This window comes from Furipterus horrens, unplaced genomic scaffold, assembly GCF_987537825.1.
Source record: "Furipterus horrens unplaced genomic scaffold, mFurHor1.1.pri manual_scaffold_5, whole genome shotgun sequence".
In the NCBI taxonomy this organism is placed as follows: Eukaryota; Metazoa; Chordata; class Mammalia; order Chiroptera; family Furipteridae; genus Furipterus; species Furipterus horrens.
In genome coordinates this window covers 153,195,015-153,222,262 of record NW_028327175.1, presented here as the reverse complement: position 1 = coordinate 153,222,262, position 27,248 = coordinate 153,195,015, and the positions used below count along the sequence as shown (strand labels likewise).

The 27,248-nt window shown below is 37.0% G+C and overlaps 1 protein-coding gene across 2 annotated transcripts in view; it reads right to left on the bottom strand.

Annotated features, from left to right (window-relative positions):
- Window positions 1-27,248, bottom strand: part of ARID5B (AT-rich interaction domain 5B) — a 175,093-nt gene that overhangs the window by 133,801 nt on the left and 14,044 nt on the right. For both annotated transcript variants that reach the window (XM_090278075.1, XM_090278074.1), the window contains one exon: window positions 12,707-12,932. In XM_090278075.1, the coding sequence (XP_090134201.1) occupies window positions 12,707-12,932 (226 nt within the window). The remainder of the gene's footprint in view (window positions 1-12,706; window positions 12,933-27,248) is intronic.

Below are 27,248 nucleotides of genomic sequence, written 5' to 3'. Positions count from 1 at the left end.
GAGTGCTTTGGGAGTATATATTCTCCCTGATGTAAGACGTGACCATGGAATTAATCACTTTGTTGACTAATGACATATGAGTGGAAGCAATGCATGTTACTTCATGTTACTATTGAGTGCACACATTTAGTATTCAACTTTCCATCTCTTTTTTCTCCTTCCTTTGATCATAGAAGCACACATTGATATGGAGGTCCAAGGTGGAGTCTCATAGAGGGAAATTTTGTTCTGTAGAATCCTGTACACCACAATGAGCCGTGCATAAATGAGAGATAAACCTTTCTTGTGTCAAGCCACTGTGATACTGGAGATGTTTCTTACTGCAGCATAATACAGGCTGTCCTGATGGACATTGAAAAATCTTGCTCGTCACCTCCAAGAGAAAATGACACACAAAACAATGGCCTTAGCAGTGTGGTTTGGTTTCTTTTGGAATAATTAAGCACTTCAAGGACAAATGGGATTTTCAGTATGGACCATACCTGAAACACACAAGCATCACACACCTACCAATACACATCCAATAAACCACAAAAACAGCCAATCCACAGTGAGAGAAGAGTTGGATGAGGCCAGTTTTTCACATATTTCACTTGTGATATCCCAAAATACAGTCGAAGTCCTGGCACCCAATTTTCTGACCAATTTGAATCAGCTGTTAATTATGAGTGTAGTGTGATCAGGGGAAGTACAAGCAGATGGTTTACAGGACAATACACAGAGGTAAATTCTAGCATAGAGAATTAAATAAAACATGACATTCAAAGCTCTTCACAATGACACTCGAGGTTTCTTTGGATCCCTAGAAAACTGGGATCATGGCTTATTTAACCATGAATTAATTTCAGAGCCTAGTAATAGATACTCAAATGTTTGTAAGCTATAGATAACACACTACTATTATCTGTAACTGCTGTTATCCATATCTTGGTATTCTTTTAGGTTGGAACTGTCCACTTTACTTTCTTGGGGAGGAAAACAGCATTTTGTCAGGCTTACTTTTCTAAGAAAAGAGGAAAGGAAACTGATATACTTTATTTTTATATTTATTGATTGATTTTAGAGAGAGGAAGAGAAAGAGAAACATTGATTGGTTGTTCCACTTATTTATGCATTCACTGGTTGATTCTTGTATGTGCCCTGACTATGGGATCAAACCGCCAACCTTGGTGCATCGGGTCCATACTCTAACCCACTGAGATGCACAGCAAGGGCAGAAACAAATGTTCTTGATGAAATGCTGCCGCTATGAGCATGGTGCTCTCTCACAGGTGACCTAATCTCATCCTCCCCTGTCCCATTTGACAAGTACTGTTAACTCTGTTTCACAAATAAGCAATCAAAGCAGAATTACAATGTTTAAAGTCATACAGCTCATGGACCAAGCACTGGAATCCAGGTCTGTCTTATTTTAAAGTCCATACCACACAGATTTAGTATAGGTCAAAAAGAAGCCACCATAAAATGGTAGCTTTTATGTTTTCTCATTCTTCTAAACCTTTGATTGAAAACATTAATATAAAACAATGGTAACGAAATGAGCATTCTCAATTAAAAGAAATAGAAACCCACACCGAAGCAGCATATGTGAAAAGCCTATATTTACACACAGTCATCACGTGATGGGTAATTAGCCAGGTAACTACAGGTTTTTCTCTGCTAGAAAAGTATACGTTTCACCATGCTTTGAAATCTGCCTTATTATCAGCATGGCTATGAAAACAATGATTTATTTCTTATTGAGTGAACAGGACAGGCATGAAGCATTGTTTTTGTAGAGCCTAATAGAATACTTTCTTTGTGAACCAAAGAAGTAGAATGGGTAGCTGGAAGGTGGAGAAGACCCTCCATTGTGATTAGCAAGTAACCACTTTAAGGGAAGTTAAGATTAAAACAGTGCAAAAGCCTAGAATAAGAAGTACTAGATATCCTCCTAAAACCATCTTCTTCATAACCTGTCACTAAAAAAACAAACAAAACACCAAAAAAAAAAAAAAAAAAAGGTTACAAGCAATCTGATCATAAAAAAGATAAGGCAAAGCAAGTCCAGTCTGTATTGGTTTATTTCCCTGCACATTTTTGTCACTGCTATAATCCTGAAATATAAAAACATTCCCTTTAGAAACAGAGGGATTTAAAAAGCGCCAGTTTTAATATGAAAAAGGTCCCCACACAACACTCCCCTACACCAACATCAAGAATCCACAGGCTATCAGGCTGGCCTCAAGCATGTTCAAAATCTCTCTCTTTAAGTTTTCAAGAATGAATCTATAGATGGTTGACTATAAATTAAGCCAAGAATACTTAGAAACTAAAAACCCCAAGTATGTTGCTTCTCCTACCAGGTACCAGTGAGACAGCCCCTCCACTAGAAAGGGGTCCTAGGAACAGCTGGCAAATGAGTCAAGTCAACCATTAAATATGTACACAAGTGTCCCCAGTAGACTCACAGCAGAGAAGTCCAGAGATATCTGAGGAGGCTGATCGTAAAAGCCGCATGTTGACTTAATTTGTTAGGTATAGCTTTGAAGTTAGAGTGCCTACACAATAGAGTTAAGACTGTTACTGGGAAGATAAGACAAACACATGAAAAAAGATGCCGAATTATATTGCTTATTATAGAGACGCAGTGTGATAAGAGAAGGGAAAATCTTATGAACTGAATGGCTAACAAGAGCTTTGGGAACTTCAACTGAATCTTAAATAAAAGAGAGAATTTCTACAGGTAAGAATCCTGAAAGGGTCAGTCCAAGAATGAGTCAAGGTATGAGCCACTCAAAATGTACTGGAGAGTATGGGGGCAGTTATGTGGCCAACGAGAAAGAAGACAAAGCAGTTAGACTAGTTAGGCTAAAGCAGAAGGTGTACACAGGGGATAAGAGATAAGGTAGAGAGATAGGCTGGCTTAACATTCTGTGAGCATTTTGAGCTGGCAAGTCCACCTCTACAAATGCACAACATAAGGAAATAGTCATAGATATATGTAGAGCTACAGGATTTCCTAGAGTTTGTAGGAGAACAGAAGCAACTGAAATGTTCAACAACAGAAACACCTCTATAATGAAACATTATTCAGGCAGAACAAAACAGTGTAGAATGTTTTACAACATGAAGGCATTGGGCATTGTCACATACATTTGTATAAATTTAAATTGGGGGAAGGACAAACTTCAGGTATCATTTTTACGGGGGGAAAGAGTATGTATATGAATTCTTGCCTATACACACATTCATATACTTTGGCATATAGATATAAAGAAATGCTAACAGCAGTTACTTCTGGGTGGGAGAAAAGCAACTTAGATTTTTCTACTTTATGTTCATCTGCATTGCCTATATTTTATAATACAAACATGGATCACATTGGTAGGACAAAACATACAACAATAATGAAAATTATTTAATAGAAAAGAAAAGAAATGGCGTCGGGACTGAACAGTTCACTGGATGCTTGCTTACATTTATACTGTATTTTACCAGCAAGCATGGGGTTATCAAAGACAGGGCTGAGGGTTGGGGGCTATAGGCTGACAGTCAATATTTGAAAAAAGTCAGAAGTGTATAAGATGCTAGAAATGACTGAAAATTGAAAAAGCAAGTGAAGTGGTCCAGAGGAAGAGAGTTCAAGGTAAGGCATGGCTTTGGAGTCTTCGGGAAAAAGAAGCAACACCACTTCATCCTGGCACTGAAAACATACAGGGCAGGGCAGCTAGAAACACCCCAAATCAGCAACACTATTTGCTCAAGCCCCTACCATGCATGAAGCACTTCCAGTCAGTCCTAAATAAATATATTTATTAAAATGGAGTAAAAGTCCAAACCTCAGTTTTCCTCTGCAGTGAACTGTACAAACTACAGAGTTAAACACATAATATTAGAGTAGAGAAGGAGAGTGAATCTTGACATTAAGGAAAATTAATGTTTTGCAATAAAACCTCACATTTAGAGTACTCTCAAAGATAAACGAGCTGTTTGGAAGAATCAGCATCAATACTAAAGAGAATTAAGCCTAAATGTCCAAATCAAATAATTGCTCACAAAACCCTCTGGAAAAGCCAAATCGATTCACGTCTAGGACATATGTGCTCTGTGATCCAAGGTCATGCTATTGTGATAACAGCTGTAAGAATTGCCTACTGTCAGTAATCATGCAGTGGTTAAAGAGATGAAAAGTAAAAAGGAAACAAAAACATTTTGCAGTTGCAATAAAAGGAGAAACGCATTATGTACCTCCAACTGGAAGGAGACCTGTTGAATCAAACCTCATTTTTGAAGCAATTTGAGGCACAATGTTGTCCTTTTTGCAAGAGATCTTTAATAGACAATTGTGAACTAATAGAGTTTGTTCCTCACAGTAGACTTTCTCTTATCACCAAAGGGAAATAGAATTATTATTCCAAGTTTTCCAATCTATCTATGATGACAGAAATTTATGACCTCATGAGAAGCCAAGGCCACTTAAAAGACTTTTTCCAGTAGACCCCAAGTATGTAACCATAACTAAAGGTGACATCATAGATAGCACAGGACTCAGACTACAGGTGAATTTTTTCCAGTTTTGGTTACCTTCCTATCAGATGGTGACCACCACAGATAGTTCATTGTGTAATTAACACTTCTCATTAATAAAACTAAAACAAAAGTCTGAGTTGGTCGCCTTCTCCCTCATGGTCTTTTGATCATAGGTATAGTCATATGATTAAGGCAAAACACCAGAAAAAAATAATGAAAAAGGCAAAAACAGCTGGATTCTAGGAGGATGATAATAAATTACACTAACATATATAATTTAGAGAAGACTTGATGGTGTTTATCTTATTTGACTGAGCACCAGGCTGGTATTTAAGTGTGGACTTTTATTGAGGCAAAAACCAATATGAACAAGTTCTACCCTAAATGCTCAAAACTACAGGAATTATTGAAGCTCAAAAGGCACAGCACTGATATTGATCCACAGTGGCTGCTGTCATATAGGTTGACAATGATATTCATTAGATAACATTTTACATTTAATATTTCTGCTTAAAAAAACAAACCAATAGGGCTTGGCTGGGTAGCTCAGCTGGTTAGAGCAATGGCCTGATACACCAAGGTTGAGGGTTGGATCCCCAATCAGGGCACAAACAAGAATCAACCAAAGAATGCGTAAATAAGTGGAACAACAAATTGATGTTTCTCTCTCTCTCTCCCTCTCTCTCTAAAACTAACAAATACAAATTAAGAAAAACACAGACAAACAGGTAACTAAGCTTTAGGACGTATAGTGGCTGAATAACTTTTTGCTCTGATGAGTAGACAAGTCAAGACAATACAGCTCTAAGAAAAAGAGTCTGAACAGTTTTGCCAGTGTCATGTCTTACGTGAGGGTGCCAAACCTGACAGAAGTACCACGACCCCTCCACTGAATGCCACTCCTAGTCTGGCTCTAGAGTTCTTAGCAAAGAAGAACTTGTATAATGTTCTGTAAGTGAGTACAATGGTGTAAAAGAACACCTGAAGTGAATGTCCTAAGATGAATAACCAGGGTGGTAAGGGATTTTGAAACCACATCCTGGGGAAGAATTTAAAAATAGGGGTTGTTTAGCCAAATAAAAAGAGAATCGAGTACTATTTCAAAGAAAGGTGCAAGGGGGACATCAATTTTACCAAGGTCCAGCCTGACAATTCTATGAAGAGTGTCAAAAAAGCATGAGTTTCTTATCGTGTTTGTACATTGCATCCAAGAGGTATGAGGGGACACCTAAAAAAAAAAAAAAAGAATTATCTTCTGGAGGGCAGGCCCCTTGTAGTGCAGGCTTCCCCCTCTAGGTGACGGTTCTAGAAACCCATCTGTATCAGTGTATCAGCTGGCGCTGTTGTGAGAGGCTGTGCTCACCTTCAGTGAATTTTTCTGAAGACTCAACATGTTTGCCCATTTCCTGATGGGTGATTTACAAGTGTACCTGTCCTTATCGCACTGAGTATTCAGCAGTTTTTGACCAAAACTGGCATGACCCCCATGTCCCATCCTCCTTATTCACCCACTCTAGCCAGAGCAACTTTTTCTGGTTTCCTCATATGAAAAAAGCCCTCAAAGGGAAGCATTTTGCAGATGCGGAAGAGGTGAAACAAAAAATGGCAGAAGCACTAAAAGGTATTAAGATCGATGAGTTTGAAAACTGTTCTGAGCAGTAGAAAAAATGTCTTGATAGGTGCATCAAATGGAGAGTACTTTGATGGTGACTGACATTTAAACATGTAAGAATAAATAAATGGTTTTTTATAAATAAAATCTGATTTTTGCGGGTTTCCCCTCGTAAATACTGGTCATCTGAATAATCAAGATAGCACTGGAAATTCTTTATCTCACTTTTTTCCACTTCTACCCTGACACCTCCATTTTTAAAGTAAGAATAAATTCCTAAATTCTACAAACTTCTCTTCAGCTGACTATCCATCATCAAAAGAACGTATTGCTCTAGTGTTCTAAAAACCATTCCTTCCTCTAAAAAACACTAGAAGACCCATAAGTCAACAGAAATTCCAAATGAAAAGGTCTTAACTTAGAATGGGTCCTTCATGAGAAATGGCAGTATGAATATCTAGACAGCACTATTGATGACCAGCTGTTAAATGGCTTACACACTGTTGGAATTTACAAAGACTTTTCTTCCAGTGCTGCTGGAAGAAAAGTGATGGCTGAGTGCAGACAACATCCATGGTTGTTATTTTTTAAAGATAATTTCTACACAATCATTCTGCCACTATTGCGTGGCAATGTTCAACTATTTGATTAGGTGGCCAAGCTGAATTTTAACTCTGAAATGAAATGGAATAACTTCCCTTTTGTGTTCCCAGGTTCTTAGAAAATATCCTGTCATGAAGTTGTTCCAAGCTTTGATGTCTTTGATGGAGACTCCAGGAAGTGTGAACTTGCTCCTGTCCAAGGCACTTTGGGTTGTCACTTTACAATGGCACAAAGCAACCACTTCAAGAAAGAGCCATGTGGGCATTTGAACAGAGCACTTCATCAATGTTAATGGTGCTACGATTAGATTCTTTAAAGAATGTATGGATCACACAATAATATTTCTAGAGAACCTTGTGAGAAAATCCTTTGGGAAATATCTTTACAAATTTCTGATTAACCCCATATATAATTGATTTCCATTTTGAACTCAAGGATACTGTAAAGGCCAAATTTGTTTCAGGGAAGAGGCCCTGTTGTAGGGATTCTTAATGATATTCATGAATAGAATAATTCAACAATTTTATCTTGTAAAAAACCTCCCTAGTTTCTATCTTCAGGCCAATAGTATAGGTAGCTCAGCAGTGGAAGTTAAAATATAAACAACAAATAACTTCGCAAGACTGTTTAAAATATAAACAAAAGGTGGGTTGGGTGGGGGAGAGAAATTAGGGGAAAAGGGGACAACTGTAATTGAAAAACCAAAATTAAAAAAAAAAAAAAGAACAAAATAAACTCATAAAAAAACCAAAAAAAACAAAAAAAAACAAAAAAAAACAAAATTTACATCTAAGAAGGAAGGAAAATAAGAAGAAAAGGACGGCCCTGGCTGGTAGCTCAATTGGTTAGAGCATCGCTCTAATACACCAAGGTTACAGTTGATCCCCAGTCAGGGCACATACGAGAATCAACCAATGAATGCATAAATAAGTAGAATAACAAATTGACATTTCTCTCTTTCTTTCTCTCTCTCTAAAAATCAATCAATCAATAAAAAAATTTAAAAAGAACAAAGAAAATGAAGGATTGTCCTAGTAAAAATCCTAACAAGTCATTAGCTGTCTAAGGTGAAAAATCCTTATTATGACAAACTGTCAGCACCTTAGCCTGCTCCTTATTAGAGACATCGATACTGTTTTCTTCAACACAGAGTGAGAATCCTTCCCATAGCCACATCCCAGGAAGCAGGTTGACATATACTCGAAAGGGACATGAAATAACTGTTTGAATATAGGACTTCCAGAATTACCAAGCAAAGACTATAGTCAATTTCAAACTAGGCGTGCCTGAGAATTCACTTATACTACTGGCCCCTTATGGCCCAGCTTATTTTGACAGAATTTTCAAGAGAAGACAATTATTTAAAATATAAATATATATCTATATATGAAGAAACATAAAAAACATACTTGTATGTAATGTATTTTATATTTAATATATATTATACATTATAAAAATATATGTAAATGAAAGTAAGGATCTGAAGAAATTTAATAATAGTCTTCTGTTGAGGCAGAGAGCAATGAGAGTAAACCCTATCCTAAATCACGAGGGAAATTGAAAAGGGACAGATGAGCTAACATTGTACTGTGTAATAATAATATGATGGTAATATTATCTTAGACTTTAGTACTAAATGCTCCCATATTTATTAATTTCTTCTCAGTTGATTTTCTCAAATATTTAATAAGATAAAGCCAGGTACACACTATTCCCCATTTCATGCACGAGGAACCTGAACGTTTAAATATACAGTGACTTCTCTAGTGAGTGACAGATCTACAGGTAGAACCAAGATTCTCCTGACATCTCATCCACTTCTCTTTCAATATCACCATGCTGCCAATTCCCCAAAGAACAGCAACAGTTTCAGCAACAGAAGGGACAGGGGAAGCCACTCTTTCTCATTTTGATGGGACTTCAGAAACAGAAATTGAATTGAGGGAACCCCCTTCATGAAATTCAGCCATACGCACACCCACATCTTTTAGTCTCTTTTTTCGATTTCGGCTCAGAATGCTCTATCTTTTCTTTCTTTTTCTAAAGACACATTTGGAGATAAATCCATTCATAACTGCCCATCCACAGACAGTTTGCGGCAGCATAATTGACAATGAGTCTGCTGCAAAAAAAATGAAAATGCTGTTTTAATAACCTTGGCCTAAAATACATTCTGTTGTATGCCTCAAAGGGTTTCAATAAAAAGTCAACCTGTACAGACATATTTTCTTGGCTTAAACAACAATCTAAAGCATATAAATGTAGTCCAACTATAATGACATATTTATAGGCCAATAAAGCTTGCACTGCAGCTTTCATACTTAAAGGAACTCTGTAAGAAGCAGTGTTATATAAAATAATTTGATTTTTTTCAAACTATTACCTAAGGAATAATAAAAAAAAAAATGCAAGTTTGCTATGTTTAACTGATAGTGTTTATATTCCTTAAATGCTAAAATTTTTATAAAATAGAATAACTCTTCATCTGGTTACTTCTAACTGCCATACCAAATATGGGTATCAAGTCCACTTTATTACAAAAGCTAAGTACTGTAATTCTAAAGACAAAAATAAATAATGAGAGGCTTGTGTAGTGAATGATTTAATCAACCTGATTCTTCTGGAAAAACAGGTTCCTGTATTCGTTATGCTTATGAATAATACATTCCTTAACCCTTCCATTGTAACATTGTATTTTTTCTATAAACTTCGGTATGAAACTACTGTCTGAAAGAAGGTAAAACATCTCACTGAGTAAAGTCACAATTTGAATTGGTTTATATTCAACTTTCTTTCTTTGAAAAGGACAAAGAGGAGGAAGGGGACAAATGTATTCTTACACATCTCAGAAGTGTTTAAAATTATGAGTTTTTCCACTATCTATTTGCAATTTTAGTCACCAGTCATTTAGAATCTTAAATGAAAACTCCAGCGAGTTTTAAAGAGCAAATATGACATCTGCAAATATTGTCCTTGAAGAGGAAAAGGGGATAAACAAATGAAAGAGTTGTGATTTAAATCAGAGCGCTTATTGGAAGCTGCCATTTGGGGCAGAGTTTCTCTTTGTGGAGTATTAATTTGTTGGCAGACACACATTTATGAGAACATTCTTGTTATTTTTACTATTCAGAGAGAGACAGGAAGTGACACAAACTGAGATTAAAGGGAATTTATTCTACCTAAGCATTGAGCAAGAAGAGTTCTTTAATTAGCTTTTATATGGTAAAATCCCTTCTTTTAAGAGGCAACCTAATTATTTTGTTTTTATTGATGTCTTAACATGATGAAATAACTCAGTTAAAAAAATAACATATTGCAGTTTTCCTTTATCCACAGAAAGGTGAGATCTTTCCATTCTTTGCTTACTTCCACCAGAAAAGAGGTGGGGGGTTGGGGGGCAGCTGAAGTAATCTCAGAGTTCATCTTCTTTCTTTGGTAAGAACAATGAGGAGTTGGAAGAGTTCTACAGAAGGAAAAACCTAATAAGTGTGTGAACTTCCATTAACAATGTGGTATTGGAAGTGGTTTTAGTGCGGCCAAAAGAAAGGGAGATAAGAAACCACTGTGTAGAAAGAAAAGTACAGACAACAAATATTTTGATGTTGCAGACAGAAAAAGGAAAAGGGTGAAGAGAAAGTTGCTGGGACAGGAATGTGAACAGCAAATGACACCCCTGTCTCCCCAGAATAAATCCTAACAATGTAGACTTGTAAACCTTAGATCAAACAGATAATGGAAACTCATTACATTAAGAAAACTTTTTGTTTCTCTTTCCACATTATTACAACACAGTGTGCATTCCAATTACAAAAGCTATTTGTCTCAAATTCCCCACAGTTCATACCAACTGAGTAGAATTTCAAGGCCCCAAATTCTATCCTTAAAGGGGTATTTTACATTAAAAAAAAGAAGAAGAAGAAAGAAAAAGTACATGGTGTTTCTTGCTCAGCAGAGTCTCCCAATCAAATCTCCTGTTGATTATTTTCTCTTCCTCATCACTAATAGTGGAGTTGTTTTCCAAATGAGACACCACTACCCGGGCAAAAAAAAAAAAAAAAGAAAAAAAAAAAGACATTACCTAGAATGCCTTTTATCAGCAAACATTCCTTAGCTTTGCCTCGGTCCTACTGAAAGAATAATGTGGGGAAGCAGACTCAGCAATCCGTATTATTTTTTAAATTTCCCCAGTGTGTCTAATGAACACCTAGATTTAAAAACCACTAAGTACTTTGACTCTTCATTATAAACCAATTTCTTCTGGAATCAATTATTCAAAATGTATATTATGGACTTTTTTTAGCATTCAAAAAGATCAAAAATCTCTAAATCTTTTGTCGGAATTAAGAGATTATGTTTCTTTTCATGCTCATTAATAAACTATCAATTTTAAACACAAAACAACCCTGCTATAAATACTCTTGTTTATTTGTGTGACATCAAGCTTAACCATCTACACATCCTTTTGTCCCCTGTGGGTTTCCTGTTCAGTTTTTTATTAGTAACAGTATATTCCATAACTAAAAAAAAAAAAAAAAAAAAATTCAAACAAAAGAAAGGTTTTAAATTTAAGGAAAACAAGACAATAGTGATACAATTTAGATCATACCTTAGGAAAGTAACAAAACAGATGTATTATTCAACACTATCAACACCTCAGAAGACTAGTCTATGTGTCAACAGATTGAAGGGTGTAACAGCATATATAGGCAAGTTCGTTTAAAAAGTTATTTTGGCTGTAAAAGGAAAGCCACTAGATTAATAATTTTCTCTAACTGCACACATGACAATCAGACTGCTATGTCCAAAATATCACTGTCTGACATCTACCAAAAGACTCCAGGAAGCTGTTGATCATTAAACTCAAATTGCAAGAAAATATTAATGCTATTCCCAAAACACAGTACAGCTCATCACAAATCAGAATCACATGAAAAACCGTCAGTTGCTGGTTTTATGCAGTCTCTTTATGCCAATTGAGATAAACAGTCTATGTTTGTCGTAATAGTTAAATTGTAGGTTAAAAAAACAGGAAGTTGTCATATTAAGGCGTAAAATAGGGCTATGAAAATCAGCATTGTGTTAGAATGAAAGAAAAAGATGTTTTGATATGTTAAAAGTAAAGTTCCTCTTTGCCTAAATAGGAAATAACGAGTCTAAATCAGAGGTCAACTTTAGTCTTGAGCAATGCTAGAAGAGTAAGTCAGTGAATGCCACGGGGAGATACAAATAAAAGTAATAAAAACAAGGAAAGGACACAAAAAAGTCAGTAGAGAAGAAAAGTGTTAAGAAAAAGCAATAGACTTAATTATGGAGCTCTTTGTACACCAATCACTGTAGTTGGCTCCTTATATCTTACATCTCACAGTGACCCAGTAAAGTTCTAATATTTTTCAGATGGGAAAACTGAGGCTTGGAGGTTAAATTATTTGCCCAAGGCCACACATCTAAATAAGCAGCACAGTAGGAGTCAAACACTAATCAGAGTGACTACTTCAAATCACAAGTGCTTTCAATGTACAGTGGAAGATGGAAGGGGAAAGAAAAAAAAATACATAGTTGATAGTGATGACTAAATGCTAAAAAGCTCAGGAAAACCTGTGCAGACCAGTGGCTTCCTGCTGTGACATTGCTCTCCTGCTCCACATTAAGTTACTCATCTCTCTTCCTCATTTTGCTTCCCATCTAACGATTCTGGCCCAGGGATCCACACACAGAAAGTCCTGTGATCTATCAGGTAAAATTTATCACTTACATACCTAGTCATCTGTCTGTCCATATTCCCAGGCCCCTTTGAAGTTAAAGAAATAATATGTATAATCAGGATATGATCAGAGTGTATACACACACACACACACACACATCAGTATATATGTGCATGTGCATGTATATATTTCAAGGTTTCCAGAAAAACCTACAACCAAAAAAGGAGGTTACTGTATGTGTCCACACATTAGGTTTAGAAGTAGAGATTATATTTACCAAGGTCAGCCTTTTCCTTGAGAACGTCTTTGAAGTTGAGTCCACTGTTCAGGGTCGACTGCCTGTACTTCAGCAGTGCTTCCTTCTGTCCGTTCCTTCCCAAGGCCTCTGTTTTCATTGACCCAGCTTGGAGGCCACATCTCCACTTGGAGAAATCAGAATGTACCCACTTGACCAGGTCTTCAAGCTTCACAATCACCTTTTCGGAAACAGCAATGACTTCATCCTATACCAGGTGGTTGGAGGAGAACAAAAAACATTATTTGTGCTTCTGCGGTAAATGATAAATTTTCAACAAAGCCTAGTTGAAATATACTATGTGAGCAGTTTAACCTTATGCAAGCAGACAATGTGCTGTTCGTGACAGAGAATCCTCAATAACTCACTACATTTCAATGTTTTTTTCACTGCTAGTTGTCTAGTTGAGAAATAATTTATAAGGTATGTTTGTTATATGATTAGAAAATACAAAACTTGGGAAGTAATTCTAATAGTCATTTTTAATGCTAGTTGCCAAAGCCTTGGGTGAATGCTAATTTTTAAGTGCAATTAATTGCAAAAGTGAAAAGTGAGAACTAGATGACTAATGGTTAGCCTGTCTCTGTATAAATGGTCTAAGTAAAGCTGGGATTCTTGGAACTCTGACTCACCCCCAAATTCCTGTGTTTATGGTACATTTTCCCTTGGCTTATACGCAAATATTGAATTTAACTTTTGTCCTAAAAATTAAATAAAACTGTGATGTAATCCCAAAAGAAATACTTCATAAATGTTATGTGCTTCCCACTGAAAGAAACTTACACATTCTCATGTTTCTTAAAAACTTTGTAAGTTGAGAAATGAACTTATTTTTTCTTTTAATACATACGGGGTAAGGGGCAAGAGGGTGAGTGAGGAGAAAGGCTTTGAATCTAAGAAAAGTAGTTGAAACTTAAGTTTCTCCTATGGATCATAAATTTGAATTTTAAGCATCTGTAATTGCTTCCAGGAAACAACCAACTTTTCTGACTCAGAATTAATTCACCAAGATATTTAATAGATGTCCATACATGGAGCAAAGGAGGGCCCCTCTTACCCAGAGATTCTTTGGAAAAGGCTTAATATCATTTCACTGGGTTTAAAGTTAAATTATTTGAAACATTTGACATTTCAACTTGAACTGACTTCTTTCATTTCTTTTACTTCACATTTCTGAAGAAAGCTTAGCTTGTGAAAACCCCTAAGCTTACAAAATCTGAGAAATATCCTCGACAAACAACAACAGGAAGATGTCTCTAAGCTATTAAACAAAAGGAATTCACAAGTGATTTTGGCTAATTTTGCTGTTAAACATGAGCCTTTCCTCCTTCTCCCCCACTTACAGACACACACCAGAGAGCTTTGCACACACTACTCCAAAGCAAACAAAAAAGAGTATATTAAGATAAGCTTCACACAATAAAAAACCCTGAGGTTAGTTTTTAAAAATGCTTTAAGGTAGGGTCTAAAATTACACTTTTCTTCCTCCAGTTCCAAGCTGCTTCTGAGAAGAAAGTTTGTAAGGCAGTAGCAAAATAACAAATACCCTAGCAAAAATGAAAAGTAAAACTTTCATAATGGAATCTTTTCTCTTATCATGATTAAATATAAATTTCCACTAAATGGGAAACAAAGTGGAAACTTTTTATCCTCTGCTTAAGAAAAAAGTATTGCAATAGTTTATGTAAACAATGGGGCATATTACAAAGCACCATTTTAATGGATGATTTCACTCAGATTCACTACACTATCCTCTTGAAATAAAAGATCTGTAGTTGTCACGCATTTTATAGCTATTTCATGGTGATTATTAAATGTCAGAATAAAAAATTCAGCCTGGGTATTGTTTTAAAGCATATGGGAACAGCTTCTGGACAGGGTATAGCAGAAATCACATTAAGAATATACTGGAAATATTTATCATGGTATATAATTCTCAACGTTAGCAAAGATGGAATTTGACAACAGTTTTAACCAAATATGGTTCCCTAGAAGAGACAAGTTCAGAGATGAGTGTTATTTTCAAATAGCTCTCACTCTGATCAAATGATTATCATTTCAATTACCAGTTGCTTCAGATCATTTCCAAGAAATGGCATGACTAGCTCTGGCTGGCTTACAACACCCGCCAAACAGTTTATTAACCAAGAGAAAATACAATCCTAATGATGTCATTGATGAATAAACCCATCTTTCAAGATCCAGACTGTATAATCTGTCCTTTCTCCTTTTCTCTCTGAAACAGACCTTCTGAATATATACACAATACATAAAGACAAACACAGGAATTCACATAACCCTGCATGAGCCATAAACCCAAATTTGGATTAATTGTGAAACCACCAGCATGTTTTACTGTGGATTCACAGAGAAACTGGCCCTGCAACATTGTTAAATGCCAGGATTTAGAAGGAAATCTGATAAGCGGAGGAGGGGGAAACAACAAACCAACCCAAAAAACAAAACAGCCAATATATATATAGAAAATGTCTCAGGAAACATTACTTTGTACACACAATGGCATAAATCACATGCTTGTATTTACTATTCTGAGCAAGTGCTGATTAAAGTTTCTAATACTGACCATTCTTGAGCAAGTCTCTATGTCTAAGAAAAGAATTTCAATACACTCATCTCATGATTATGTTAGTTCTCTGCAAACTGAGAATTAGCACTGGACAAATATTGCTGATTTACTCTAATACAACACAAAAGGGACACAAAGAAGTACACTTTGCTACTCTATTAATGTACCTTGGTTTTCAATTAACCTGGCTCCTAATCAATATTTATGTAGCCTCTGTTGAGATACTTTCTAAGTCCATACCCTCCCCCCAATACTGTTTTAAACTGCCTATTTCTTTAATTTGGATTTTGTTTCTGCCACTGTATAAAAACAGCTTATTTGAGCATGGAATCCTTAAGTCAGAGGAGATCATCTAGTCAAGAGGTCATAAATCAGCCAGCCTATGCGCATGGCTGGCCTCTCCAAGTATTCTCAATGCTGATAAATTGTACACAAAGTATCCAGACTTCCAGCTTCTCTAATAAAATAAAGTATGTTCGTCAAAACAAAACAAAAACAAAAAATCCCACAACCAACAACAAAAAACAGTTGAAATTGAGGAGCAGTTGCCTTCCTTAGACAAGATGCAAGCTCTCTAGTTTACCACTGTCCCCACCACTCCTTATTGCCTTATATTCAGTCCACAGTTCCCCTACCTGCGTGGTCCCTTGGGCAGGTACCCAGTATTTCAACTCGCAAACCCTGATTTAGTACACTGCCCTCATGTTATTGATGAGAATAATAAGGTTCAGGGACATGTTCTAGTGGCAAGTTCTGATGAAGTTGGTCAAAAATCCAAGTTTCCTATCTACCAATGCAGCATTCATCGTGGACTCTGGAGCCAGAGTGCCTAGGTTCAAATCCCAACCCTGCTATTTACTCACTATGGAACACCAGGCAACTTCTTTAAGCTCCCTATGCTTCAATATTTAAAAAAATATATATCTAAAAAGGGATAACAATACTATCTACCTCTCATGATAACTGTGAGGATTAAATGGGTTAACATAAGAATATGTCAGTTAGCTACCTTTATCACTGTCATTACTCTTCTGTGTTGGCATTTTTCAAAGCAGGTTATGCAGAAATGAGTTCACATGATTCATGGGTAAACTCCTTTTCAAAAAAATTAAGTTCCTAATTGCTTATTTATTTTTGTGGTTACTTTCCATTTATAGGAAAGTGGGATGGGTTGTTCATTTACAGGAAATATATAAAGTTTCCTTCTTCAATAAATATGTTAAAAAATGAACCAATGTGAACAAAACCATTAAATAAACATATATGAGGAAAAAAAGCCAAGATGCTATAAAAATGACTGCATTTTGGGACAGTGTATTTTATCAGTGGTTCTCAAAGTGTGGTCCAGGAACCCTGGGGAATCCCCAAGACTATTTCAGGTGGTCCATGGAGTTCAAATAATGATCTTAATAAAGTAAGACATTATTTGCTTTTTTCACTCTTAGTCTGTTTCAAGTGGGGTTTTCCAGAGACTGCCTGACATATGGTTGGTAACACAAAGAAGGCAGAAGCAGATATGAGAATCCAGCTGTCTCTATTAAGCTAGAGAGTAAAGAAATTTACAAAAATGTAAAACAATGCCACTGTTTTTACTAAGTTTTTGTTTTTTGAAAATATGATTCAATTTCATGAAAATGCGTTACATTTACATCATGGGTTTATGTTGCCATTTTTATTTTATTTAAAAAAATTAACTTACAGCAAAATATGGCCCCTCCTTTTTTTTTTTTTACAGTTCTATGAGTTTTAACACATGGTGAGCACTGATCAGCTCTTGCTGTGGTTGTCTCTTTTCCAAAATGTCATATAAATTGAATCCTACCGTATGAAATCTTTTGATACTGCTTCTTTCACTTAGCATTATGCCTTTGACATCAATTCATGTTGCTACATGTATCAATAGCTTGTTCCTTTTTATTGCTGAGTAGTACACCACAGTGTCACCAAGTTTATCCACTCATCTACTGTCACCAGTTTTGGTGATTACAAATTGAACTTCCATAAATATTCATGTACAGGTTTTTGTGTGAACACACATTTTCAATTCTCCACAGGAAATGCCTAGGAGAGGAGTTGCTGAATCATACGGTAAGTGTATACTTAATTGTGTATAAACTGTCCAACTGTTTTCCAGAGTGGCTGTGCTATTTTGCATTCCCACCAGCAATTTATGAGAAATCCAGTTGTTTCTAATCTTTGCCAACACTTGGTATATCACTGTTAATTAATTTATTATTGCCATTCTAATATATATTTAGTGGTTTCTCAGCATGTTTTAAATTTTCATTTCCTTAATGACTAATGATGTCGAACATCTTTTCAGGTGCTGATTTACCATCTGTATATCCTTTTTGGTTAAGTGTGTATTTAAGCCTTTTGCCTATTTTTAAAATTAGATAGTTTTCTTACCGTTGAGTTTTGAGTATTCTTGTACTTTCCAGAAAGTCTTTTATCAGATATGTGGTCTGAAAATACCTTCTTCCATTTTGTAGCATGTCTTTTTATTCTTTTAATAGTGTCTTTCACAAAGAAACAGTTTTAAATTTTGATGAAGTCCATTGGTCAGTTTTTTTCTTTTATGGATTGTGGTTTAGCTTTATATCTATGACCTCTTTGCCTAATTTCAGGTCATAAAGAATTTTTCCTAATTTTCTTCTAAACATTTCATGGTTTCACATTTAGAAGTATGATTCATTTTGACTTCATTTTATATAAGTTGTGAAGGTCACCATGACATTCCTTTTTTGCATTTGGGTGTTATATTATTTTTATTTTTAAATAAATTAGTAAGAATTGTATTTCTCAGTTTTAATTTTTAACACATTAAATATCAATAGAGATTATCCACATAAACAAAATCTCTTTGAGATCCTTAGTAATTTGAGTATGAGTCCAAAAACTTTGAGAACCACTGTATTGTATCATTAAATCACAGTCTTTTTTTATTCTTCATTTTCCTTGACCTCTTAGTAGCATTTGGTAATGAATAGTTTTACCTTTGAATTAAAAGTTCTTCTCTTAAGAACTGTGAAGAGTTTGAGATTTTACTCTACTTTTAAACCTACAAGTTAACCTGCCACAGTTTCATGGAGCTGGCAAAGGACATAAGACTCTTGGTCACAGAAAAAAGATGGTTTACAGCAATAGCTATAGTCAAAATATCAGCCTTTGTGTTGGTTCTTTAATTCCCATTTCCTAATAGGAAATGGAAAGAGAGCTAGATAATACCTACACATACAGTAAGTAGGGCGCCTTACAGGAGAAGGACCCTGAATACAGTATAGGGAACCCAAATCTTCCATACTCATCAGTAAGCATGCCTATCCTTTGTTCTGGAGGAAGACACTAGCTCTATCTTCCAAGGCTGGTGTTCACTATATAAAAATTCTTCAAAAGATAGTCCGTGACAAAGTCAGTCAGTGGCCCTGCTCACAATATGTGCAGATATTCAAGAGACCCTCGGAGAATACCTACCCAACACCGACCATCTCCCTACTAGAAAAATGTAGGAAACATATATACTTAGGTGAGTCTGGGTCCAGGTCTTCTTTCTTTGCAAAACACTCCTTGAAGAAATCATTCTCCATGGGAATTCTAATGTTCACCTGTTAGAATATGACTGCTTTCTTTAGTCTGGTTCCAAAAAATTCCTCCAGGCTCCAGTTCCTTGTTGCCAGTTTAGGTGTCTCAGAGTCAACTCAAGCTCAGTGAAACTAATTGCACAGCCTATTTGGCTTATATGTAAGAAAACATCTTAGTTGACACAAGGAAAATTTAACAATCCCCAAATATGGTTAACCTTTCCCCAATATATATTCTTCCTTTCTTCTTTATAATAAACTGCTAAATTGGTGGGTATAGAATAAAGAAACCATTTCCCTACTTCCCTTATAGCCAGGTGCAGCCACATGGCCAAGTTCAAACCAATGGGATGTGAGTATTAGTGATGTATACAACTCGTACGCCATGCCCTCAAAGGTATGCCATTGGTCCATACAAATCTCCCAAGAGAAAAAATATGGCAAGAGCCTGGTCCCTACCAACTCCATGGAGCAGAGCCACCATACCAGCACTGAAACACCTACCTCTGATCCATGGCATGAGAGATTTTGAACTCATAACTTATTTAAGCAACTTTAATTCTAGGTCTCTGTTACACATAATTGAATCTATATCCTTATTAATACACTAAATCCTCACTTAATGTCCTCAATACTCTTAGAACTGTGATGAAACAATGCACAGTATAATGAAACCAATTTTACCATATGCTAATAGATACAAACAAGAGTTAAGTTCCTATGACAGGTCATCAACTTTATAATGAAACAATGCTGAATGAAACAATGTTATTCAAGGACCCACCATATATCATTCTTCAGTAGAGAGAACATGAATGGAACCTTCCCTATATACCATGTGGAACCCAATTACAGATCATTGCTGAGGAGAGCTATATTCAGCTATGTTAATAGAGTCCAAAGGAAAATAAATACATAAGTGTAAGATTAGATGGGGTTAATAGGGAGGAGTGGACTGAGAACAGGAAAACACAGCATATTCATCTCAATTTTCCCTGAACATACAGGATTTTAAAACTGGTCTGTAGAAGTTGAAACATGATAAGGATTGGGAACATAAAACACATCAATAGGTGATGTTAGTACATAAATTGTAAAGCCAAACTAATAGTTCAATTAGTTTCACAAGAGTGGGAATTTTTCAAGATAGAAACTATAGATAAAACCTTTTAAGTGTCAACTTTTAGGAAGACCAGTGGCAACCACATCAGCTCATGCCCTAACCACTCTGGCAAGACATCTGTGTCTATGGTGTGCACCAGAAGACTCAGGCAAGGGGAAGGGAGTGCCGCCGTGGGGCTGACTGATTTGGCCACCGCTCTGCTTTCAAGTCTCCCTCAGATACCTGGTATTCAAGGTACCTGCTCCTATGCCCTATCACTGACCCTGTTACACATTAGTGTGTTCTGCTAACAAGATAGCTACAGAGTGAGTAAAAGGTTTCACTCTACAGGCACCTAGTAGCGTATCAGAGACCCAAGAAAGCCAGGCAAAACAGAATAGTAATATGGGTCAACAAGATGAAGCTTTAACTGGTCAATGGTGAAATCAGAAAAAGCAAGACAATTCAGTGAGCATTTCATGAAGCTAAATTTGCTAGGTTTCAAGGACTATCCTTGTATCAGTCAGGATCCAAATAGGAAACAGATGGAAGACTTGAGTAATGACAATCCTAGGAAGGTTTACAAAGGGGCTAATGACCAAGGTGTCAGGGGGATGTAAAAAACCATAAGAGAAAAGTAGTAGAGCACCCTGAGCTAACAGCAGGTCTGCTATAACCTCTCCTTGGCCAAAAGGTCAAAGGGGTGAGCAGTTGGTTACCAGGATCAGAGCAGCTCCTTCTACTAGTGCAGTGACTCTTCCTTAGAGGGACACTATCAGCCTGGAGGAACCTCACAGGAAAGAACAGTGAATAAACACCTGCCTCCATTCTCCTTCCCTTCTCCCTAATTCTGCCAGGGTATCTTTGTGGCTGAACCCCAATGGAGGCCATAGGACCCAGGCGTTCTGATAATGGAGCCCACACAGGGTAGCCTTCCGGCACAGCACAGAGAAAAGGGAGCCCCGCTGATCTGGGGGGAGGCTTCTGTGCACTCTTTCCTTTTAAGACTTTATCTTTCCTCCTTTTGTCTGGTGTTATCCTTTTTTTCTCTCTCTGAAATGAGGCTGGTCATAGATGTTAGTAATTGTTTCTTTAATATCCTTACTAGGCAAAATAAAGTGGTATGAATACCAAGTTGGTCCCTGAACTGGGAATTACTGTTCTTATTGCTTGTGACATAACATTAAATCTTCGTTAGGCATCAGTATTGATGCTGAATTGCATAATTCTGTCTTCTACAGTAAACACCTGTAGCTCCTGCTGGGCATCTCCAAGGGAAAGTTGTGCCAGAAAGCAATTAAGAATGTCTGGGCTTCTAAGTCATTCTCCTCAGCTCTCAAGGACACAGCAGCAGAAACTCTGTGATGCTTTAATTTACTCAGATGCTAACGTATGAATTTAACAGATATTATTGTATCTGATCCTTACAAGGACTGTCTGAGTGTTCTTAGGCCCATTGTAGAGAGGAGAAAACTGAAGTACAACCAGAAACTAGCTTTGGTTGCACCATCGTCTTTCTGGGAAATCGGTCTCTTAAACTGTTTCAGTAGTAACACTTGACACAACTCCCACCAAGGGACACAGAACATTCCCCCCTGATTCTCTCCAATTCCCCGGGGTGCATGAAATTTAAAGTCATTTTGCAACAAAAAGGGTTTTAATTTTTAGCTTGTATTGTGTGTTTGTCCCCAAAGTAAGACTACGGAAATCACCATTCATGAGCTAGTTAAAAGTGTGAAGAATTTTCTGTTGTCTGAGTGATGAAGATATCCTCTCAAATATGCACCAAGGTTTAATTTGACTCCCTTAACATGATGAAATGGATTTGCTATGGAGGCTCATTAGTGTAATGGGTTCCAATTTCCCAAGCCAGCCCAGCTCCTTCTCTTCCAACCTGTTCCCTCCCCTGACCAGCTCCTGGGTGAAGCCTGTGACTCAGTGAATTTTGGAAACCCATCCTGGCACAATTAGATGGAGTAAGCAAACAGAAGACTGCTCTGAGCTGCAATTTATCAAATGTAATGCGACCATCCTTCATGGTATCGCCAAAGGCATTTGCGTATCAAACAAGTAATTCAAAAATCCTAAATATTTTATGTTCCTAAATACATTTTTAATACACACTAATCTAAAACCTGTTAGTCTGCAGCCTGCCCCCCTGACCAGAAGTCCATCTCTAAAGAAAGCCCCAGAAACAGCCTCTCATTCACTCCCAGTTCCATTTCTCTCCTTTTGAATTTACCATGCATGTACTTTTCTCCTCCTAAAATTAAAAACAATTTACACAGAAAGCAAGAAAATAACTCCTAGGATCCTAGATACTTCCTTTCTAGACAGGCAAGCATTTGGTATGTATAGAGATGCCTTAAGTCAATGATTGAGCCTGCTCACCCTTCCTTTGGGCAAATTAATAGGGTGTTAATTCCACAGTGCATTTTTTTTACTACTTTCAGGTTGCCATAATAAAAACCCATATACTTAGCTCTGGCTATTAAAACATAAGCAAAAAAAGATTAATGAGACCAATTCCAGTGTTCAGGCCCAGGTGAGTTATCAATAAGTACATTCCATAAAAGCAAAAACAATAACACTAAAGCCAAAACCCAACCACCACCCAACCCAGATGTTCTAATATGCTGACTGACTCCCAACCATTACTTTTACATCTCCTAATCTTTTTTTACCTAGTTTTATAGGCACATGACACTCTGCCCAGATACACAGTTCAGCGAGGCCCACATTCCACAAAGACCCTAAAAGGAAGAAGAAAACTTTTGCCCCATTGATATATGGAAATCATGGTGGAAGCTGGCTGAATTCTTCAAGGTTATTGGTAATCTGACATGGGGTCTTGATTTACTGCTGTCATTAATGAGAAGAACAGTCTTCACAAAGAATCACTAAAAGCCCCATGCCTATTTAAAATGCTTTAAAGTAGAAACCAAGTAAATCTTCCTGTTTTGTATAGTCTTTATTTAAACATAAACATATGATTTAGACATGCTCCCTCTTGTTAAACATTTTTTTTGCTCCGTTCACTTAGCACAGTTCCCATTATTATCCTCACATGTACAATGGCAGAGGAATAATTTGAGACACACAGCTTTATTTAATAATGTAATTATCCTATATTGGATTACTTAAAGGGGCTTTGTATTTTTAAGTTCTAGTTTTCCTACACTGGTAATATGCTCTGTCGCGGTAAATGATTCAGACTTCAATCAAAAGCTCTAAACTCAATTTAGAAAAATAGTGAGTATTTATGAATAAGCCAGGAATAACGCAAGAGCCAATTTGCATCCACAATTGGTGACCTTCTACTCCTATTCACCCTGTGGTGTGGAGGCCAACAGAGAGGACAGACCGACACCCTAGACTCCAACTCTTATGCCACCTCAGGGAGGTTGTATAAACCAGAGAATGAAGCCTAAGCTTCCCTCAAGGTAAGCCTTCTGAAGGCAGGGCTGAAACTTGCATGCCCTCAATGCTTTCCACATACTCCCAGGTGGTGCTTAAAGAATGAAAGAACAAATGAATGCATGAGTGAATGGCTGAGCAAACACTACCATGCATTCTGAAAAAAAGTTGTAGGAGGAAATCTAGAAAGAGCCATCCCTGTCACCTTCAAGGGCACATTCACAAGCTGAGCTTCATCTGTTGTTGTCAAAAGGGATTTTGTCCTAGCTTTTCCCTAACTCGACTCCGTCTGATTCAGTTAACCTGTATTGACTCTGCTCTGTGCCGGGATCAGCCATGGAGAACATAAGGATGAGTAAGATACTGGTGTTGCCTTTCAGAAACACAGGGCCAAAGGTTTCCTCTTCCTTGCCTAGGACCTGAAGGTTACTCTCTTTCTAGACCTTTGTCAGAAAATCCATTTACTCTGTCTCTATGTTCTGAGCATCTAGAATGAACTGAGCCAGGCATGAGGAACAGCTGGTTAAGAAGCCCCTGACTCATGGGCACCGGTCAAGTGGGGAGACAGACAGTAAACAATAGCCCTCAGCTAAATGCCATTTATATAATGAGGAATATGTCATAAGTGATTTCATTCATTCAAAAAATATTTCTTGAGCACTAACTATATATCAGGCATTGGGGTTATAGTCAGAAATAAAACAAATTCCTACCTTTCTGGGGCCTACAGTCATAGTGTGTGTGTGTGTCTGTGTGTGTTAGGGGAGAGGGGCAGGAGAGCCAGGTAACAAAATCTGAAGCAAAAGAATTAGAAGAGGCAATAATGGGAGGCAAGGGGTGAATCTTGGGATTGTTTTACATCAAGTGGTCAGGGAAGATCCCTCTGGGGAGATCTTAAGGAAGAGCAGAAACTAGAAAGGTTAAGAGGAGAGAGGAGAAGCGGGGGAAGAACACAGGACATTGCATGCAGAGGGAATGGAGAATACAAAGGCACTAAGAGGAAAATAGTGCATTGTCAAATTCAAGGTTAAAAATAAAGAAAACAATACATGACCTGCCCTGTGTATATGTCTTATAGCTGATGCATGCTTCTAAACTTAAATCCAAACTCCTGTTCTCTAAGTTTGCACTAGATTTAGCATGGAAGTTACTCCATAAATCAATTTCCATTATTAATAATTGACCAGAATCTACTTAATGCCACCTTCCTTTCAAATCTTTAATGTCTACATAAGTATGTCTTGAACTCTTTGTTGAAAACCAAGTAGCCTCCTTCCTCAAAGAGATGAACATGGGTTTCCCATGAAATACCTAATTTCCACCCAACTTAAAAGATGGAAAGCCAGATACTCCCTACATATGCACAAGGTTGAAGGGTGGCTAGGAGAGTCTCATCTCCTGTGGATACACTCATTAGAAACGCAAACTGGGACACCAACCACTTTCATTTGGATGTTTAGGTCTTATTTACTTGGATATATGGAAACTTGATTTAATGCCTCTCCTCGCCTCTGTGCATAAAACATACCTATTTTCTTATGCATGCATTAAGGAGCCTGTTTAATTATACCTGCTCCAGGGTCCCCCTTCCCCTTCTCTCTGAAGACGCACCATTACACCTGATACAATGTCCTTTCCACAAAACTCCAAATTCACTAATTAAGAAATTAAGCTTAAAAAGACTCAATATAGCTTGGTGACATTCTGTAAGATGAATAAATCTTTAAAAGATTAAAGCAATCTGCTAAATACTATGTACGTCATCTATAATTATATGCCCAGAAGAATGGGGAAGTGTTTGAAAGGAACCACTGAAGGAGAATACCTAACAATAACAAAAGGAGGGGGAAAAAGGCAACACAGGGTAAGAAGAATATCTTTCAACCCTCATCAGACTAGCTTAATACTAACATGACTGGTTCCATTGCTAATGGTAGTAGGCAAGTGCTAGGATGGCCCCAATGATCCCCACCTCCTGTATTCATGCCCTCATGTAATCCCTTCCCCTTGAGTGCAGGATGGACATAATGTCTCACTTCTAACAAAAAGAGCTAGACAAAAGTGATAGGATATCACTTCTGAGATTAGGTTATAAAAGGACTGTGGCTTCTGTTCCACATTCTGAGGGAAGTCAGCTGCCATGGTGGAAGGTGGTCCATGGAGAAGCCCATGTGATACTGTAAGAGACTGAGGGAGGCCTAGACTGAGGCCCTTGGTCCAACAGCTTACTGGGACCTTTGTGCTGCCAACAGGCAAATGAGAGAGCTTGGAAGTAAATTCTCCCCAAAAGGGCTTGGACAGACCCAGAGTCAGAGGCACCCAGCTGAGTCTTACTCAGACTCGTGACTCACACAAACTGTAAATAATCAATGTTGTTTTAAGACACAAACTGTAAAGTAATTTGTTACACAACAATAGATTACTAACACATTCATCTTTAACATGGGATAGATTTACACATTTTTGTATAACAATGAAGTGGTCTGTGAAACAAGGTGCTAAATATCACTTTCAAGTACGCATGGAAATTAATTTCTGCTAAGAGGTTGGCAGGCCAATAGAAAAATGCTACATGCAACTGCCTTAGTCCTTAAATAACTGTCTATACAAAAGATCTTTTATTTTGGGGGGCATCCATAGAAATTTCCAAGAATACTGTTTAATAAAATGAGTATACCTTTCAGGATGGAAGAAGCAAAGTAAAGTAGAATCTTACCAAGTAAAGCTAACTTTATGTTTTATCTCCTCTCCCTCTAGCAACTAGAGGGAGAGAAGCTAAACTTATTCATTTTTTTATCACTCCCATTGTACCTAGTATATACTAATAAATATTGGTTGAATGAACTGAATCAAAGTTTATAGTCAAAAGTCCTATATTTAGAAATAGAAATGTTATGACTTTCAAGATCAATATTACAATATATCCTTAGCTACCAGAGAAAACTCCCAAGCCTCACTTCCCTTTTCCTCCTCCCACCTTTTCAAGATCCATCTTCGAAAGGCCCTTGACATAGCTGACCACTTAGAACTCCAGTGCCTTTAAGCGTAACAGCAGATCCTGTAGACACACACTCCTCCAGTCCTTATGACCTAGATACAGGTAAGCATCTCTTTGCTTAAAAAATTAGCCTTTAAAAATTAAGACAAAAAAAAAGAAAGGAAAAATGAGGCAACTAAACTATCTCAATATTCTGACTTGCTAGGAATATTTTCACTCCATTGCTTTGAGGGGTCATTTTAGGAATTCTGGGGGCCAGGAGTGATTTGAACACCCGCTTAGCTGTCTATTGAATTACTGATCTGGTAACATAAAAAATGTGGAGTGAGAAATAGGACCTAAACTGTAAACAACAACAACAGCAGCAACAACAACAAAAAAACCAAAAGGAGCCTGCTGATCATTTTAAAAGATACTACCACTTATGTGATTCACATGATTTGCATTAGGAAAAACGTCTTTAGCCTTTTTACTAGAATCTTTTTTTGCCTGCCCAGATAGTTGGGGTGTATATTACAACCCACTGCATTGTTGTTGAGCGTACACTCAACACTCAGAAGGCACAAAACACAATTAGACTATTATGGAGAATATTTACAAGAAACAGAATAGAACAAATAGGTAATTTCACTTAACATATACAGAATTCAGTTATTTTCTATATTTATAACCCATGTACATTAGAATTTAGAATAATTTGGTGAAGAGACAGAATATTACAGCAGTGTTTTCATCTGAATTCTAGTAATCTGATACACACTGTGGGATTAACCCAAAGCAAAAGGATTTAATGGCCCAGCAGGCAGTCTATTTTGAGATCCTTTTTTTAAGATCCCTCA